The sequence below is a fragment of the Aquarana catesbeiana genome, linkage group LG11, assembly GCF_042186555.1.
Source record: "Aquarana catesbeiana isolate 2022-GZ linkage group LG11, ASM4218655v1, whole genome shotgun sequence".
NCBI lineage: Eukaryota > Metazoa > Chordata > Amphibia > Anura > Ranidae > Aquarana > Aquarana catesbeiana.
In genome coordinates this window covers 91803793-91820906 of record NC_133334.1, presented here as the reverse complement: position 1 = coordinate 91820906, position 17114 = coordinate 91803793, and the positions used below count along the sequence as shown (strand labels likewise).

At 40.3% G+C, this 17114-nt stretch overlaps 1 protein-coding gene and 1 long non-coding RNA gene across 5 annotated transcripts in view; one reads left to right on the top strand and one right to left on the bottom strand.

The window, feature by feature from the left end:
• The window catches only part of LOC141112198 (uncharacterized), a 271699-nt gene that overhangs the window by 102246 nt on the left and 152339 nt on the right, over positions 1 to 17114 (top strand). The gene's annotated exons all lie outside the window — the stretch shown is intronic.
• LOC141112195 (uncharacterized) overlaps positions 2391 to 17114 on the bottom strand; it is a 97006-nt gene continuing 82282 nt past the window's right edge. The window contains exons 33-38 of the mRNA XM_073604784.1: positions 14191 to 14319; positions 12342 to 12881; positions 11825 to 11953; positions 10966 to 11020; positions 9598 to 9721; positions 2391 to 2923 (exon numbers count right to left, since the gene is read on the bottom strand). Coding sequence (XP_073460885.1) covers positions 2752 to 2923; positions 9598 to 9721; positions 10966 to 11020; positions 11825 to 11953; positions 12342 to 12881; positions 14191 to 14319 — 1149 coding nt within the window. The 3' untranslated portion in view covers positions 2391 to 2751. The remainder of the gene's footprint in view (positions 2924 to 9597; positions 9722 to 10965; positions 11021 to 11824; positions 11954 to 12341; positions 12882 to 14190; positions 14320 to 17114) is intronic.

The following is a 17114-nucleotide window of genomic DNA, read 5'->3' as shown; positions in this document are numbered from 1 at the left end:
GTATTTCAGTTATCTTGCAAACCTGGCCTGTTAGTGGGTCCCGAGGACAGGAGTTGAGAACCACTCCACTATACAAAGCCTGCAGACCATATCCACTAACTTTAATGTGTCAATACTGCTCCTTGGTGAATAAAGTGAAAATCTCTAAGTGTATCACATAACACTAAACGGTAAAGGTGAATAAAGTGATTTCGCGCAAATTGTTGTAATGAATACACTGAATAAATATTGTGTCAGATAGGGTATGTAGATGAATACAAATGTGTTCTAAAACATCTAAATAAAGTGACAATGTACAATATATAATATTGCGTATATAAACCATATACTTGATAATACTAAATCATACAGTGTATACTTCAAAAGTGTCCTTATGTAAAAATGCCAGTAAACATAGTGTGTGACACCTTCCGTGAGGGGAGGACAAGACTATGAAATCAAAATGAATAATTAGAAAATCAGAAATAAAAAATAAATAATAAAAAATAAAAAATAAAAATACAAAAGTGTTAATAAATGGGTTCTGGGTCCCCAGAAGAAGTTGCGAGGTGCAACGTAACGCATAGGGATTGGCCGCAACCGGAAGTAACGTGAGAAGGCGAGGAACAACGCCAAATTTGTTCTCTGTGTTGTTTTTAATGTTACTGTGCAAGAGTCCACTTTACTCTATTTTAATAAATACATTTTTAGCTCCGACATATTGCACTATTGGAGGTTTCTCTATATTGTCCCCCATCTCATACTGAGGTACCCCCTCATACTATTGCGATCTTGGAGCAAATCGTTGCGCCCATAGGAGGAGCACAGAAACATCTGCCCACCCATGGAGGCCAGTGGAGATCTCAGATGGTGATTGCTTGTTTTCCATAGTATTGAGGTGAGAGTTTTGGGAGACTATAATATTAAAGACGCCACAGCAGGATTACTTATGGACACTCTTCTCTATCAATTCTGATAGCAACTGAATTATATCCACCTATTTATTCACTTAAAGAGGATTTGAACATTTATTAACACTTTTGTATTTTTATTTTTTATTTTTTATTATTTATTTTTTATTTCTGATTTTCTAATTATTCATTTTGATTTTATAGTCTTGTCCTCCCCTCACGGAAGGTGTCACACACTATGTTTACTGGCATTTTTCACACGATTTTACATAAGGACACTTTTGAAGTATACACTGCATGATTTAGTCTTATCAAATATATGGATTATATACGCAATATTATATATTGTACATTGTCACTTTATTTAGATGTTTTAGAACACATTTGTATTCATCTACATACCCTATCTGACACAATATTTATTCAGTGTATTCATTACAACAATTTGCGCAAAATCACTTTATTCACCTTTACTGTTTAGTGTTATGTGATACCCTTAGAGATTTTGCTGCACTTTGATTGCACCTTTTTATTGGTTTTGTTTACTGTCCCTGGGTAGCGCGAGAGATTTTTTGAACACTTTTAATACTGCTCCTTGGGAGCCCAAATAAATGGGATGCAAAGTTTTAATTTACAGAACATTTACAATAGACACACTGTCCATCAATTCATACATTTCGGGATTCAAGTTAGTTAAGCCTAATGGGTATCCACACAGGTTTGCTTTAATCTGAGAATAAACATGAGATGGCAGTCAGAGGCACAAACTCAAATCTGCTGAAAAATCCTGTTTTGAGGGAATCAATGGGTACATATTAACATCTATATAGCCATACTCTTCTGGTGATAGTCTACAGTAGTCAACACAACTGGTTGCTGCTACTTCTCCCAAGTCTGGTTTACTAGGGATCTCAGTGGTAGTTTGCAGGATCTCATGACATGGAATATAACCAGATCCAGTAAAAAAAATTCTAGATCATGGAATCAAAGGTCACCTGTCTATTCAGTCATGTGAAATTCAAATGAAATTGTGGGCTGAATTCAGTGGAATAAGTCTTCAAGGGGCTACATTATGTCTGCAAAGGGTCACATTGTGAGTGGTGGTGTGCTATAGTGCAATGTAGGTGTATTCTGATGGTGTATTGGGGTGCCATTTAAATTAAAGAGAGCCACAATGGTCCAATGTATGCATGTTGCGATGCAGAGTGATGTACACATTGGCTTAAATGAGCCCTTTAGAGCTTCTGCATCAGATCTTTCCCCTTAAAAATTAATAAAGAAAAATGAATAACATTTGAATACAAGGTTTCAGCTAATTGGGATAAAAGTTGGATAATGTGTGGAAGGGCCTGCATAAGGATGTTATTTATTAGAGATTGTTCAGTTGGAGAAAACCTGTTTATAATAATAATAATGAACTGTATGGTTATTATTTATTAATATGTGACTTGCATGTATTTTTACGTTATAAGGACACAAATGAGGAAATCGATACTGTGATTGCTTTTAACTCTGAAGTTTATTAACATCTAATATATTTAAAAAATACAAGGAAGGTGACATTCACAAAATACTTCAGCTCATTGACTATGTTCTAGATACCTGATACATATGTACTTTTGCTTGTGTGCTATTGTACTTCTTCCCCTAAAAAATTACAACTAGTTGTGAAGGATACAAGCTCAACTATACTACTTTGTAAGATTGAAAAAGACATTTCCTTTAGAACTGATAGTATGGGTCACAAGATAAATATTTTGTGAAGGCCACCATAGCGCATTTAAAAGAGAGTAACATATCATTCCAGACTTTAATCAGTAAGTCTGTTTAGTCCTGGTCCTTGGTAGTACATTTGGAAGGATTATACATTGGGTGTGCACAGTGCCCCAGCACAGCCGCATCTCACTACATCAGTGTAGGTATGACTCTGGTGAGATCCATCTGTACACAATAGCTCTACTGTCTTTTTTTGCACTTCCATTTCTTTACAGCAGGAACATTGGTGACTTATTGCTTGAAGTTCCATGGTGTAGCTGAAAAACATCAAAAGATACGTAAGAATAAGATTATACAATCTAAAGCAAATGCATATATTCAAAGATGAATATTTAATGGCTAGAAGATAAGCAGTTACCACTCCTCTATTTCAGCTGGGTATTGTTTTTTTTTTTTTAAATCCAATTTTTTTTTTTTTTTACATTAATACAACAGATTACACATTAATCTTGTTCAGATACACCAAAACTACACAATACATAAAATAGCCCCACAAATAATAAAAATAATAATAAAAAAACACTCCCATCTCAGATCCAGTAACCCTCTCTTTCTCCCCTCCTCATCCTCCTCCTCCCCCCCCCCCTCCTTAGGAGAGTCCCATCAACTAATATCCCCCCTCCATTTTATGGCAACTCACATTTCGAGGCCTAGGACCCTTCACCCAGCAATTTATATGTAGAAGAGTAAATTTCTCTTTTAATATACTGTAGTTTCTTTTATTTTCGATCTCGATTCTTCCACTGTCGGTGGATAAGCAGAGATCCATTTCTGTGCAATTACCTTACGTGCCTGGAATAAACTTCTCGTTATTGTATCTTTAGTATTTTTCAACAAACTAGATTCCTCCAATATATATAACATACAAATTCCAGGATCTACCGACAGTTTGATTTGAAGCACCTCATTAATAGTTTTAATTATGCCCTGCCAATATCGGTGGAGTTTAGGGCATCTCCATAACATGTGTATTAAGTTTGCCGGTGTACCTCCACAGCGCGGACATAGGGGGGAAACTCTGCACTTCCAACTAAATAATTTCTCTGGGGTATAGTATGATCTATGTAGAATAAACAATTGCGTCAATTTTTGTGTGGCAGAAGACGATACCCTTGGGATCATGGCCAGAGCTATTGCCCACTGATCCTCTGACAATGGTCCTAGGTCTTGCTCCCAGTGGGCCCTAGAGGGGAAATCTGTGGGTTTTTTAGTGTTGTTTTGTAATATCTCATACATTCGTGAGATAAGACTCTGTATTTGATCCTTCTCCCTCAACAGTGAGATTATTTTAGAGTTACTGTATTTAAAATCAAAGGTACAGGCCTGAGTCTGTAAGGCATGCCTGAGCTGCAGATTTTGGAAGAACCTCTGCCTTGGAATCCCAAATTCCTCAGACAATTGGGAAAGTGATTTAAGGCTATCATTTTCAGACAGTTGCTCCATAAGTCACAATCCCTTCCTCTGCCATTGCTCAAACCCTTCCAGCCTCTGCAGCTTGTCACAGTTTACATTATTCCAGATTGGGGTATAAGGGGTATAGCCCGTGATGCTAGTAATAGTTTTCATTTCCTGCCATACCTTAAAAAACAGTTTACCTGACACAAACTTTTTGTCCATTTGTAAGGTTTTTGCCTTCAGCAAAGGAAATCAATCTATCTCTCTTACATAAAGGTAATAATAATGCTTGTATGGAGTCAGTCTCCTCAATTTCCATCCACCCATAGAACTGTTGTAGTTTTGTGGTCAAAAAATAATTTTTAGGTTGTGGAATGGCAAGTCCCCCTTCATCTTTGGCTAACATTAAACTTGTTAGTTTTATGCGGGATTGATTTTTTTTCCAAATAAGCTCATGGAACAGAGATTCTATCTTTCTGAACCAAAACACTGTTATCCAGATGGGACAGTTATGGAAAATATACAATAACTGTGGGACCCAGATCACCTTTAGGAGGTTGGCTCTACCAATCACAGTTAGTGGTAATTTTCACCATCTTTGGCAATTATCTCTGAACCTGAGTAACAATGGTTTGAGATTCAAGTCAATATAGTCCTCCGCATTTCGTGTTACCTCGTTCCCAAGATATTTAAATGTATGTTTTATTTGTGTAGCGCCACTTGGTAAAGAGATATTCACATCATGCAAAGGCATCGATATTGATTTCTCCCAATTGATACGAAACCCTGAAAAACGGCCAAATACAGAGACAAGTATTATAAGTTCCTTCAAAGAATCTGCAGTGTCACCCAAAAAAATAAGGGCGTCATCCGCATATAAAGCTATTTTTTCTTCCCTTCCCGAGCGTCAAAACCCTACTATCCCCTCCGACTATTTTATGACCACAGCCATAGGTGTGCGCAGCCTATTGCGTTAGGGTGTGCACCCCAAAGCTCATACGCACACAGCTTTCTCTGCAGCTCCAGCTGCACTGGACAGTGAATGAATGGAAAGTGCTCTGTGCTTAGCGGCATCCTGTTCATTTACATACTGAAGCCTAGCAAACACAGTTTACTATGCTTCAGTTATGAATGAACACAGTGAGTGTGTTCACTGTGTTCATCTAGAAATGGACGGGGCTGGTAAATGACATATTTACTAACCCCTTCCCCCACTCTCTATTCTGAAACACCCCCCACAGCAGCCGGGGGGAGAGGAGAGGAGGGAAGCCAGCATCACTGCTGGGGGGAAAGGGTGCAACAGTGGGGGAAGCCTGGGCAGTAGGGGAATCTGCACGCACCCGGCACACCCCCTGCGCACGCCTATGACCACAGCCAATGGTTCCAATGCTAGGGCAAACAACAATGAGGACAGAAGACAACCTTGTCTAGTCCCCCTAGACAAAGAGAAAATCTGTGACATAGTATTATTGATTCTCAGTCTTGCTTTTGGATCTTTATATATTTTTAGCCAGGATAAGAACCCTGGGCCAATATCAAAGGCACTCAGTGTCGCCCATAAATATTCCCATTCCACCATATCAAAAGCCTTTTGCGCATCAAGGGATAAAATGGCACCAGTCCCCTCATTATCCATTGATAGCTGTAAATTCAAAAAGAGTCTTCGGATATTTGTCTAGATGGAATAAACCCTGATTGATCTCTATGAATCAGAGTTTTAATATATTTGGATAACATATTTGCTAATACCCTGGCTAAGATCTTAACATCAGATGTAAGGAGACGATATGAGTCTGGTTTTAATGGGTCTTTATCAGGTTTTAAAATTACTATTATTATTGTTTCAGTAATTGATTTAGGGAGTTCCTGTTTAATATAAGCTTCATTCAGAACTTCAAGTAATTCTGGCAATAATGTCTGACCATATATGGGTATTGCTTTTGGGCCAAAAATTATCTTCAAGGTCTGAGCTTGTTACATAAAACCAAATAAACATATATCTAAACAAATGTATTGTATTATAACAAGGATCAGCCTAAATTGTAGGTGCAAAACTACTGTATGTTGCTTCCCAATGTGGTAAATTAAGAATTAAATAAATGCAATCATCACATTCAGATTTTTTAAAAGGTGGAACATGCAACTACATTCTGCTTATTACTCATGGCCAGTATTTGGCACTTTGAGGAAGAGTTATCTTAAATTGGGTCCCTGCTTCTCTCAGCGTTACAGAACTTTATTGGGTCTGCAACTGAGAAGTAAACCAAAGTGTGCACATCACCATCAAATTGCCAAGTGGACCACACCACTTCGAAATCCTGGTGACATTTATACCACTAACTACTAACCTGGAGTGGTGGTCTTGGAAGCAACCTCAGGGTTATAGACATTTATCACCCTTCTAAGTAAAAGTGTGATGATTGCTTTTATTTGTATGATGTTGTTTTCAGATCAGTTCATTTATGTTTAAGTGCACCTGTGGGGTTGATTTCCTAAAACTGTAGATTGCAAAATCTGGTGCAGCTGTGCATGGTAGCCAATCAGCTTCTAACTTCAGCTTGTTCAATTAAGCTTTGACAATAAAAACTGGAAGCTGATTGGTTTCTATGCAGAGCTGCAACAAATTTTGCACGCTCCAGTTTTAGTAAATCCCCCCTATTTATCACCAGTAGTTTCATTTTTTATCTTCTTTAGATGTATGATTTAAATATATCAAATTCTATCAGTGGTGTACCCAGTACATTTAACACCCATGCCAAATTATGGGTGTGGTCAAATTGCATCAACACTGAGAGGGGCTTAAAAGGGCACATCCTTTAATGACTGCTCCACCCCCCCCCAGTCCAGGGATTCTCCACTCCCCCCTCTAGTCCAAGGATTCTTCACACACCCCTGTTAGTCCAGGGATTGTCTACACGCCCCTCCTAGTCTAGTGATTCTCCACACCCCCCTCTCCTACTTTAGTCCAGGGATTCTCCACACACCCACCCTCTCCTAGTCCAGGGATTCTCCACACCCCTCCTCTCCTAGTTCAGGGATTCTCCACACACACCCCTCTTTTAGTCCAGGGATTCTCCACACCCCCCCCACCCCAGTCCTGGGATTCAGCACCCCTCTTCTCCTAGTCTGGGATTCTTCACACCTCCCTCTTCCCTTAGTCCAGGGTTTCCCCCCACCACCCTATCTCTCCATGTCCAGAGATTCTCCACCCCTCCCCAGCCCAGGGATTCTCCACCCCTCCTCTCCTAGTTGAGGGATTCTTTACTCCCCCCCTTCCTAGTCCAAGGATTCTCCACCCCCCAACCCCCTGTCCCTGGATTGTCCACAAAAACCCCACCCCCTCTCCTAGTCCAGGGATTCTCCCCCCCTTCTCCTAGTCCAGGGATTCTCAACCTCCTCCTCCTAGTCCAGGGATTTTTCACCCCCCAGTCCAGTGATTCTCCACATCCCCCTCTCCTAGTCCAGGGATTCTCCCCCCCACCCACCCCCCACCCTCAGTCCAGGGATTTTCCACCCCCTTATCCTAGTCCAGAGATTCTTTACACCTCCCTCTTCCTCTAGTCCAGGGTTTCTTTACACCCCTCCTCTCCTAGTTCAGGGATTCTCCACCCCCTCCCAGTCCAGGGATTCTTCACCCACCTTTCCTAGTGCAGGGATTCTTTACACCTCCCTCTTCCTCTAGTCCAGGGTTTCTTTACATCACCCCATCGCTCCATGTCCAGGGATTCTCCATCCATCATAGTCCAGGGATACTCCACACACCCCCTCTCCTAGTCCAGGGATTCTCCACCCCCTTCCTCCCAGTCCAGAAATTTTCTCTACACCCCCTCTCCTAGTCCAGGGATTCTTCACACCTCCCCTTTCCCCTAGTCCAGGCTTTCTCCACACCAACCACTGTCTCCTAATTCAGGGATTCTCCACCCCCCCTTTCTTAGTCCATAGATTCTCCACAACCCCCCCCCATTCCTAGTCCAGGGATTCTCTGCAACCTCCCTGTTTTAGTCCAGGGATTTGCCACCCCCCCACTCCAGGGGTTCTTCACCCCCTTCACCTAGTCCAGGGATTCTTTGTACCTCCCTCCTTCCTTAGTCCAGGGTTTCTCCACACCACCCCATCTCTCCATGTCCAGGGATTCTCCACACCCCCCTCTCCTAGTCCAAGGATTCTCCACCCCCAACCCCCAGTCCCTGGATTCTCCACGCACCTCCACCCCCTCTCCTAATCCAGGAATTCTCTGCCCCCCTTCTCTGAGTCCAGGAATTCTCCACCCTCTCCTCCTAGTCCAGGGATTCTTTATACCCCCCCAATCCAATGATTCTCCACATCCCCCTCTCCTAGTCCAGGGATTCTCCCCACACCCTCCTGTCCAGCGATTCTTCACACTTCCCTCTTCTCCTAGTTCAGGGTTTCTCCACACCACTCCCTCTCTCCTAGCTCAGGGATTCCCCACACCCCCTTTCTTAGTCCAGGGATTCTCCACAACCCCCTTCTCCTAGTTCAGGGATTCTCCACCCCCCTTAGTCCAGGGATTCTTCACACCCCCTTCCTAGTCCAGAGATTCCCCACCCCCCCACTCCTAGTCTAAGGATTCTCCACACCCCTCCTCTCCTAGTCCAGAGATTCTTCACCTCCCAATCTATGGATTCTGCAACCCCCCCCCTTTCCTTGTCCAGGGATTCTCCACACCCCTGTTTCCTAGTCCAGGGATTCTCCCCCCTTCTCCTATTCCAGGAATTCTCCACCCCCCCACAGTCCAGGGATTCTCCACCCCCTTATCCTAGTTAATAGATTCTCCACACCCCTCCTCTCCTAGGAATCATCCACCTCCTCCTAGTTCAGGGATACTTCATCCACCTTTCCTAGTCCAGGGATTCTTTACACCTTTCCCTTTCTCTAGTCCAGGGTTTCTCCACAGCACCCCATCTCTCCATGTCCAGGGATTCTCCACCCCTTCTAGTCTAGGGATTCTCCACACCCCCCTTTCCTAGTCCAAGGATCCCCCCCTTGCCCCCCAGTATAGGGATTCTCCGCACGTCCCCACTCCAGGTCCAGGGATTCTCCACCCCCCCTTCTCCTAGTCCAGGGATTCTCCACCCCCTCCCCCTAGTCCAGGGATTCTTCACACCCACAGTCCAGGGATTCTCCACACCTCCTCTCCTAGTCAAGGGATTCTCCACACCCCCCTCCCCTTGTATGCAGACTCTCCCTTCAAAGACTAAAGTGTAGAGCTGACAACCATCCCAGACAAGGTGCCAGAGCACTGCAGCACAATGAAGTTATTACTGTTGCTCAGTTATCATCTAGGTTAAATATCTGGCTAAGAGACTCTTAACTTTGACAGGAGGTATTGGATCTGGGCCATTTTATGAGTACATAAATGTTTTTTATAATTTTACTTTATTTAAACTAACTTGCTACTCTATATCCTCTGACTTATTAAAGCCTTATAAACTGAAACTATCTATATAATGATGAAGGCTGTGTATTTTGATATTTAATATAAAAAATTAACCAGTTTGATATATTATTGACTTACATTGATGATCCCATGCATGGTCCACCGCAGTATGTGAGTTCTACAGAGAGCGAGCAGTTTCCTTTTGTTAGGACTGTCTCGTTCTTACGAGCACTGCAGTCTTCTACAGTTGTGATGTTTACCACTTAAAAATAAACACAAAAAAACAAAATCAAGTCAGGCCAAAATGGAAGTATATGCCATGCCATCTTTTTTGCCATTGCACTGTTTTCTGCTTGAAGAGTAATTTGTTCACTACCAAAAACAAGCAGAGTCAGGGTTATAGGAGCATTTTCAAAGGCCTATGTACATTATATGCAGTGTGCTAGTTGCTTCCACCCCGCACTAGTCTGCCTCTTTTTTGCTGGTTTTATGTCGTGGAGTTTTTCCTATCAACATGCAAGTTCCTCAGACCAAAAACATTTATTTCAAGCATCTCTTATAAAGCAATAAAGCAGATGATTTCCTCTATATTCCTCTTCTGAAATTTAAAGTTTTAGAATTTCCCTCAATCTCAATGCCAGTGGCATTGATCGCCAGGACCAATAGCGAGAGTGAATTATCCCAGCAGATAAAAAAGATTTTGCTTTTAGATATACTTTAGAGCAAAATTTGTTTTCACTTAGAGTAGAGTAAGGGAGACTTATAACCCCTGCCAGGTTTCTTTGCAATTTGTGTCCCATTGGAAAGATTTCCCTTCATTTCTCATCCCATAGCCAAAACAGGAAGTAAGAGAAAATCTATTGAATATGAGGGAATCCCTGATTGTCACCTGGTTCACCAGAAAAATTGGCCCCATTGGAGAAATATTGCTGTTCTGGTGACAACCCAAAATTTGAGATTTGCTTTAAACTTTCCCTCAGTGATAACAGTAAACAGGACTAATAGAGAGGGTGAATGTCCCTAACACAGGCACAGACGGCAATAAAAAACCTGACAGGAGTTCTAATTTCTTCTCCTCTCTATCTGAATCTGAAAATAAAGTTTTGCCTTTAGCTATACTTTATGTACAAATATAACAGTTTAGAGTGGGAAAAACATATTTGTGATAAGACTTTTGTTCTATTCTTTTATTACATTTCTTTTGAATGTAAGTGGGGAAAAAACAAGTAAATACATACTGCAAAATACACTGGTGTTCTGTATATTACATTGGATACATTATATATGTAGTAAAGTGCAGCCATAAGGATTTGTGATCACAGAAGGCAGCAGAACTGGCCTAGGGGGATTGTTATTCTTGTTAACCAGCTTTACTGTGTTGGGAGCTTAAAAATGCAATTTGATCTATTGCTTATATCAACGGGATTTCTGGTGAATAAAACCTACAAGCAACATTACTATTTTTTTTGTAGCACTTTTCATAAACAGTTCTGGTAAATTCCTTACCCTTCTTAGGAGTACAAGTCTGACAGCATCCATCTGCATCGTATGTAACAGTTCCCTGCAAGACACAATGTATATGTTTGTTATTCATTGTTCATTGCTTTCATATAGTTCCAAAAAATTTGAGGGACTGTGCCTCTATTGTACCTCAATTTTTTCTTTAATTTTTTAACTGGTTTTTATTTGTAGTTATTCCAAAACATTTCAGCAGTGACTGCAAAGCACATGTATTATTAAATACTACCGCTTACACTGCCTGTATTACCATTGGATGGATTCTTTTTATTTCACATCCTAGTAACCACACAGGAAGTTAGGGTAATAACCTCCACTTTGGTGTTACAGTAAGGAAAAAAGGTGGTTGACATCTTTACCCTTCTCTGATCAAAATGAAAAGAATAAAGAAATACAAAAGTACGGTCGGCTGAAGTTTTTACTTAAGGTTTAAAGTTATTTTGTTTTAAATAAAATAAATCTGTAGTCATATTCAAAGTACTAAACGTTCTGTAGCTATTGTAATAAGGGACCTAAATGTGCCTACTAATACTCTCAGGTACCATGTCCTACGTGCAAATCTTGACAAGTTGAAGTGGTAGGGAGCTTGTATCCACCTTATCCCACTTCTGTGCCTCATTATTGGCCCATAACCATAATGGTTGACCTCACTAGCCAAGGATGAATCACAAGAGGCAGGGTGGGGATGAGCTTCCTACAGGAGTTGGCCAACAATAGCATCATAGCACATCCCAGATTTTTGGTCTTCTGAGGCACTCTGCAATGCATGTAAGATGAAATGAAGACATTTTATATCTATGTTCTAAGATATATTAAAAAAAATAATAATAGGTAGTAGATACTGTACCAGTTCACAAGTGCTTAGGTCTAATTTCTGACAGACTTTCTGTATTTTGGTCAGGATTGGAACTCCATTTTCTTGATTGCATTCATAGTAGACACAGCTGTTGTTTGGCACATGATATATTTTTCCGATCTGTGAAATGAATACAAATTTAACATTTTTATTTTTTTTTATTTTTTTATATATTTTAGTGAGATTGTTATTTATCTTTTTCCCTTCTGTGTTATATACATATTTAATTGTGTGTACTTTTGTTACAATCAGCTTAACTAAGATAATGTTACAAATATGGGAGGTTTCAGGTTCAATTTAAAGAGAACTTTTTCCAGCTATGCTTCTGTAATGTAGATACAGGCTATCTACCTACAAATTAAAGTTGCTTAGGTGATTAGTTATGTTCCATATGTACATTTTTTAATAATTTGGTATATGATGAGAGGCCCTAATAGGGTTATTTTTTTTTTAGATATTAACATAGTTAAGCAAGTAGTGGTGAGATTTATACAAGCTAAATACGTACTGGAATGTTGACAGTAGTTGTGCCAGTTGAGTCAGTGGTTGAGGTGATACTTGATGAACCACTACTTGATCCACTTGATGAACCGCTACTTGATCCACTACTTGAACCATTTGATGAACCACTAGTTGATCCACTTGATGAACCACTAGATGTACCACTTGTTGAATTATTTGTTGTGCCACTTGTTGAGCTACTGGATGTGCCACTTGTGGAGCCACTAGATGTTCCATTTGTTGAGCCACTAGAGCCAGATATTCCACTAGTTGATCCACTAGATGTGTCATTTGTTGAGCCACTGGAAGTACCACTTGTTGATCCACTAGAAGTGCCACTTGAGCCACTGGATGTACCACTTGCTGATCCACTGGGTGTGCCACTTGTTGAACCACTAGATGTGCCACTTGAGCCACTGGATGTGCCACCTGTTGAACCACTAGATGTTCCACTTGAGCTACTTGTGCTAGTACTTATTGTCATAGTACACTGCAAAGGTACACATTCTCCACAGCACTCTCCAGCTTTTTGTTTATACGTATACCCCTAAAAAGGAAACACAGTTTAATAATGATAGAACAGTTTATGTGTAATATAATTGGCACAATGACATTAATATAATGTATTCATTTTTTTTTTTAATTGTCTCATGTGAAATAACACAGATGAGGAAAATTGTGAAGTACAGTGTTCATTTATGCAATTAAATGTTTGCGACTCACCAAAGAAGAAGCATATGAAGCTAAACATCAGTCAAAACATGTTTTATTTTTAGTGGGGGCAAAGGGATTTTCTCAGGTTATATATTTCATCTGTACCTTTGTTAGAGAGTGTCATCCATGTTCCTGGCCTTTAACGGGATAGAAGAGGATGGAAAATCCATAATTTCTTAGTTGCCACTAAAAAAGAAGGTAAGTGGAAGTCTCCAACTGGGGACATCTGTTCCAGTGACAGCTGTCAAAGGGAACGCCCTATATCTAGTTTTTCCTGAACATAAATGACCACTGAAAGATGTAGGCAAAGAACTGTGATTGGACTCCTTCTTTTCGTGGATAGTTGGTCTCCGTAAAGTGTGTACTTTAAAAAATCACTGGTATTCTACCACTCCTAGAACTCTCTACATACTTTCCAGTAAATTAGTAGGAAGCATGTGTAAACTAAGAGTAGGAATTGGTGATATTGCAGATACAAAACATGTGCATGCATTGATCTGCGAAGTATGATAGGGAGGTTCAGGTATGGCCTCTAAGGACTAGTGCCCTTTTAAAATCAGTGTATTCAAACTTCTTAGCTTTGTCAAAAAAGCACACACTAATGCCCCTTACACACGATCGGACATTGATCGGACATTCCAACAACAAAATCCATGGATTTTCTCCGACGGATGTTGGCATAAACTTGTCTTGCATACACGCGGTCACACAAATCTTGTCGGAAATTCCAAACGTCAAGAACGCGCAGCACGTACAACAAGCCAAGAAAAATGAAGTTTAATAGCCAGTGCGGCTCTTCTGCCAGATTCCGAGCATGCGTGGAACTTTGTGCATCGGAATTGTGTACACATGATTGGAATTTATGACAACGGATTTTGTTGTCGGAAAATTTGAGATCCAGATCTCAAATTTTGTGTGACGGAAATTCTGATGGAAACTGTCCGATGGAGCCTACACACGGTCAGAATTTCTGACAACAAGCTCCCATCGAACATTTTTCGTCGGAAAATCCGACCGTGTGTATGGGGCATTAGTCTCCAAATGATGAAACTGACAGTGTCTTTCCACATAATTACTAATAAGAAAATGCAAGAATGTTCCACAAAGTAACAGCTCTACTAGTACATTACGAAGACACTTACAGCTTGGCAAGTTGTCTGGCACTTTATTGGTTGGCATTCAACTGCGTAAAACTCAGAGTTGCGGTCCATGTTGTAGGAACATTTACATGTTTGGCAGGAGCCCTGTGGTTGAGGAATTTCTGATCCAAGCTAAACAACAAAAAAACATTGATTAAGGAATTATTTTTCTATATAGGCAAGCATACCAGTTACTTGATTATTATTACTTGATATCACTGTCTTGGCAAAATCTTAAAAATGTGATATAATGTATATTTATCTTACTGAAATATTATGTTTAGGACTAAAAAAAAAATGTTCTGAATATTTATCCCGTTTTTAAGTCAGATAAATACAGTATGAGGTTATCATTAAGGGGAGCCTGTACTGAAAGAAATACAGGTTTAGTGACTGCCAATCTAATTCTGAAAATGCTAATTGTCTGGCTATCAAATTGATCCTTTGGCTTCAGGACTTTCTTAGCAACTGATCTGGAACAATCACGCAGATCAAGAACATCAGAGTGAAGTCAGATCTCCTGTTTTTCAAGCATGTTGAGGTCCAGTGACTCAGAACGCATGGTAGCCAGGCAACTGGTATTTTTAGAAGAAGAGGTTAGCAAGAGGAACCTCTGTCGTTTCTCGGCACAGGTTTTCCTTAAAGTGTATGTGTAGCCCAAATCTTTTTTTTTTTTCTTTTTCTTTTTGTAGTTTAGGTTTAGATAGTGTTGGGTAAGGTTCAAACCGCTGTCATTATATTTTCTGCTGTCTCCCATTGGGGAGACTTCTCTTTGCCTTATGAATTGGAGACACAGGAAATGAAAGGAAATTCCCCTCTTAGATAGCTCACACTAGGCCAGGTGTGCTTATTGAAAGATTAACTTTCGCTCTTGTTCTTATGATTATTATTTCCCATCACTCTCAGTAACTAAAGACACCAGAACAAAAAAAAGGAGATGAATCTTTCCAGTGGGGACACAAGCAGCAATAAAAAAAAAAAAAAGTGTCAGAGGTTCTAATCGTTCTATACTATATAAAAAAAAAAACTATAAAGAAACTATGGACTATACATACAGTTTGTATTTCTTGAAAGCACCTGTCCATATGGGTGAACAGACATATTTTGACATTCAAAGCTAAAATATGTTGCAATGCAGGAATAACAGTTGGTGAATGCAGGCTGTAGTGCATGCATACTGCTGGTCATCACAACAGCCACTAACAGTGGGAACAACACAGAGGCAGCATATCACTGTCCCTGCTAAGATATGCCGCATGATGGGCTGACTTCCAAACTATGCATGTCCTGCATTTACCCAAAAAAGTGAAATGGCAGCTGTTAGTCATACACTAATGTACTGTATGTCAGTGATTTGTACTTTAGTAAGCATTGACCTGCAACTATGAAGCCAATCATCATAACCTGATCTGCACGTATCATGGTGTCATAGCTCACTAAATATTTAATATGCATGTATTAGAATTAGGTGCATTTATGAGCTTGGCCCCAAGAGGAAGACAACATATAACTTGTCATAATACTATAATTTGAATATTACGTTTATCTAATTTTTGTTGTTTATTTTTCAGCTGTTTTTCAGCATTAAAGTGGTTCTAAAGCCTTTTTTTTCATTTTGGATAGAGTAAGGGATGGTTATAACCCCTGTCAGATTTTTTTTCGCCATCTCTGTGCCATCTCTGTCCCATTGCGGAGATTTCCCTCCACTTTCTGTCCCATAGCCAAACAGGAAGTGAGAGGAAATCTCTGCAAATTGAAGGCATTTCTTGGAGACCATCTTTTACTTTTCTGGGGACAACCCAACATTTGGGGTTTTCTTTTTACTTTCACTTTCAATGAAATAGAGAGGATGACAGACAGCAATATTTTTAAATTGACAAGGGCTCTAATCCCTCTCCACCCTATCCAAAATTAAAAAAAAAATGTTGCCTTTAGTTATACTTTACTTTCAAAGTATTTTATTTAATAAAATATAGAACAGAGTAACATTTAAAGTATAATACTGTCGATATGAACTTGTGGTACAAAAAGATAGGCGGGTTACATTCTTTGTCGGTATAATACAGTGAATTAAGATTGTGTAAAAAGTACAAACAAGACAATATAATATTTATATTACCAAAACCCTTTTGGGGGAGTTGATGTTAAGTGGGAGTTACCTCCCAGCCCACCGTTTTTCTGTGAAGGAAATCCCGAAATTAACCAAGAGCCCCCCCCGGCCTGACCATAGCCAGAGGGAGAGGGTCCCATCACCCCGGCACCCCCAACGGGATCATACTGTGCTGGGGAGTGGGGTCTCCCCACCCTGGGGGGAACCTCTACTTGAGACCTGCTGTCTCTAAAGCGGGACCCTGGAAATGTACCTAGCGTATAAAACAGCAACCCTGTATTAGAAGGGGACAGACCCCAAAGAAGAAAGAGGGGGGAAAGAACAGAAGTAGGAGGGGGAAAGGGGTGGGAAGTAAGGTTTATGTCTCTCAATTTTTGTCCTGGCTTTGGCTTGGGAGCACCCCTGGGGAAATGGCTATACCCATAAGTTTAGCCCACGGTTCCCATATCATCTCAGATTTCTGTTCTGTATCATTGACGATGCTCGCCAGTTTCTCCTGGGCCATGATCCAGGAGATCTTCCTGATAGCTGCCCTTGTAGAGACTGTGGGTTGCTTCCAAGTCTTAGCCAGTGTTATTTTAGTTCCCAAAAATATAAAGTGAATCAGTTTGCGGTTGTACTTGGAAAGGCAAGGAACGTGTGCATTCAATAGAGCATTCAATAGAGTGGTTTCTGGAGACCTAGGAATCTCGCATCCAGTTGCTCTTTTTGATTAGATTAAATATCTTTTTCCAGAAATGTCCACCACACATGGGAAATTGTGCCTGTAAGTTGCTAGCCTCTAAAACATAGGGGTTCGACTGATGGAAAGATTTTT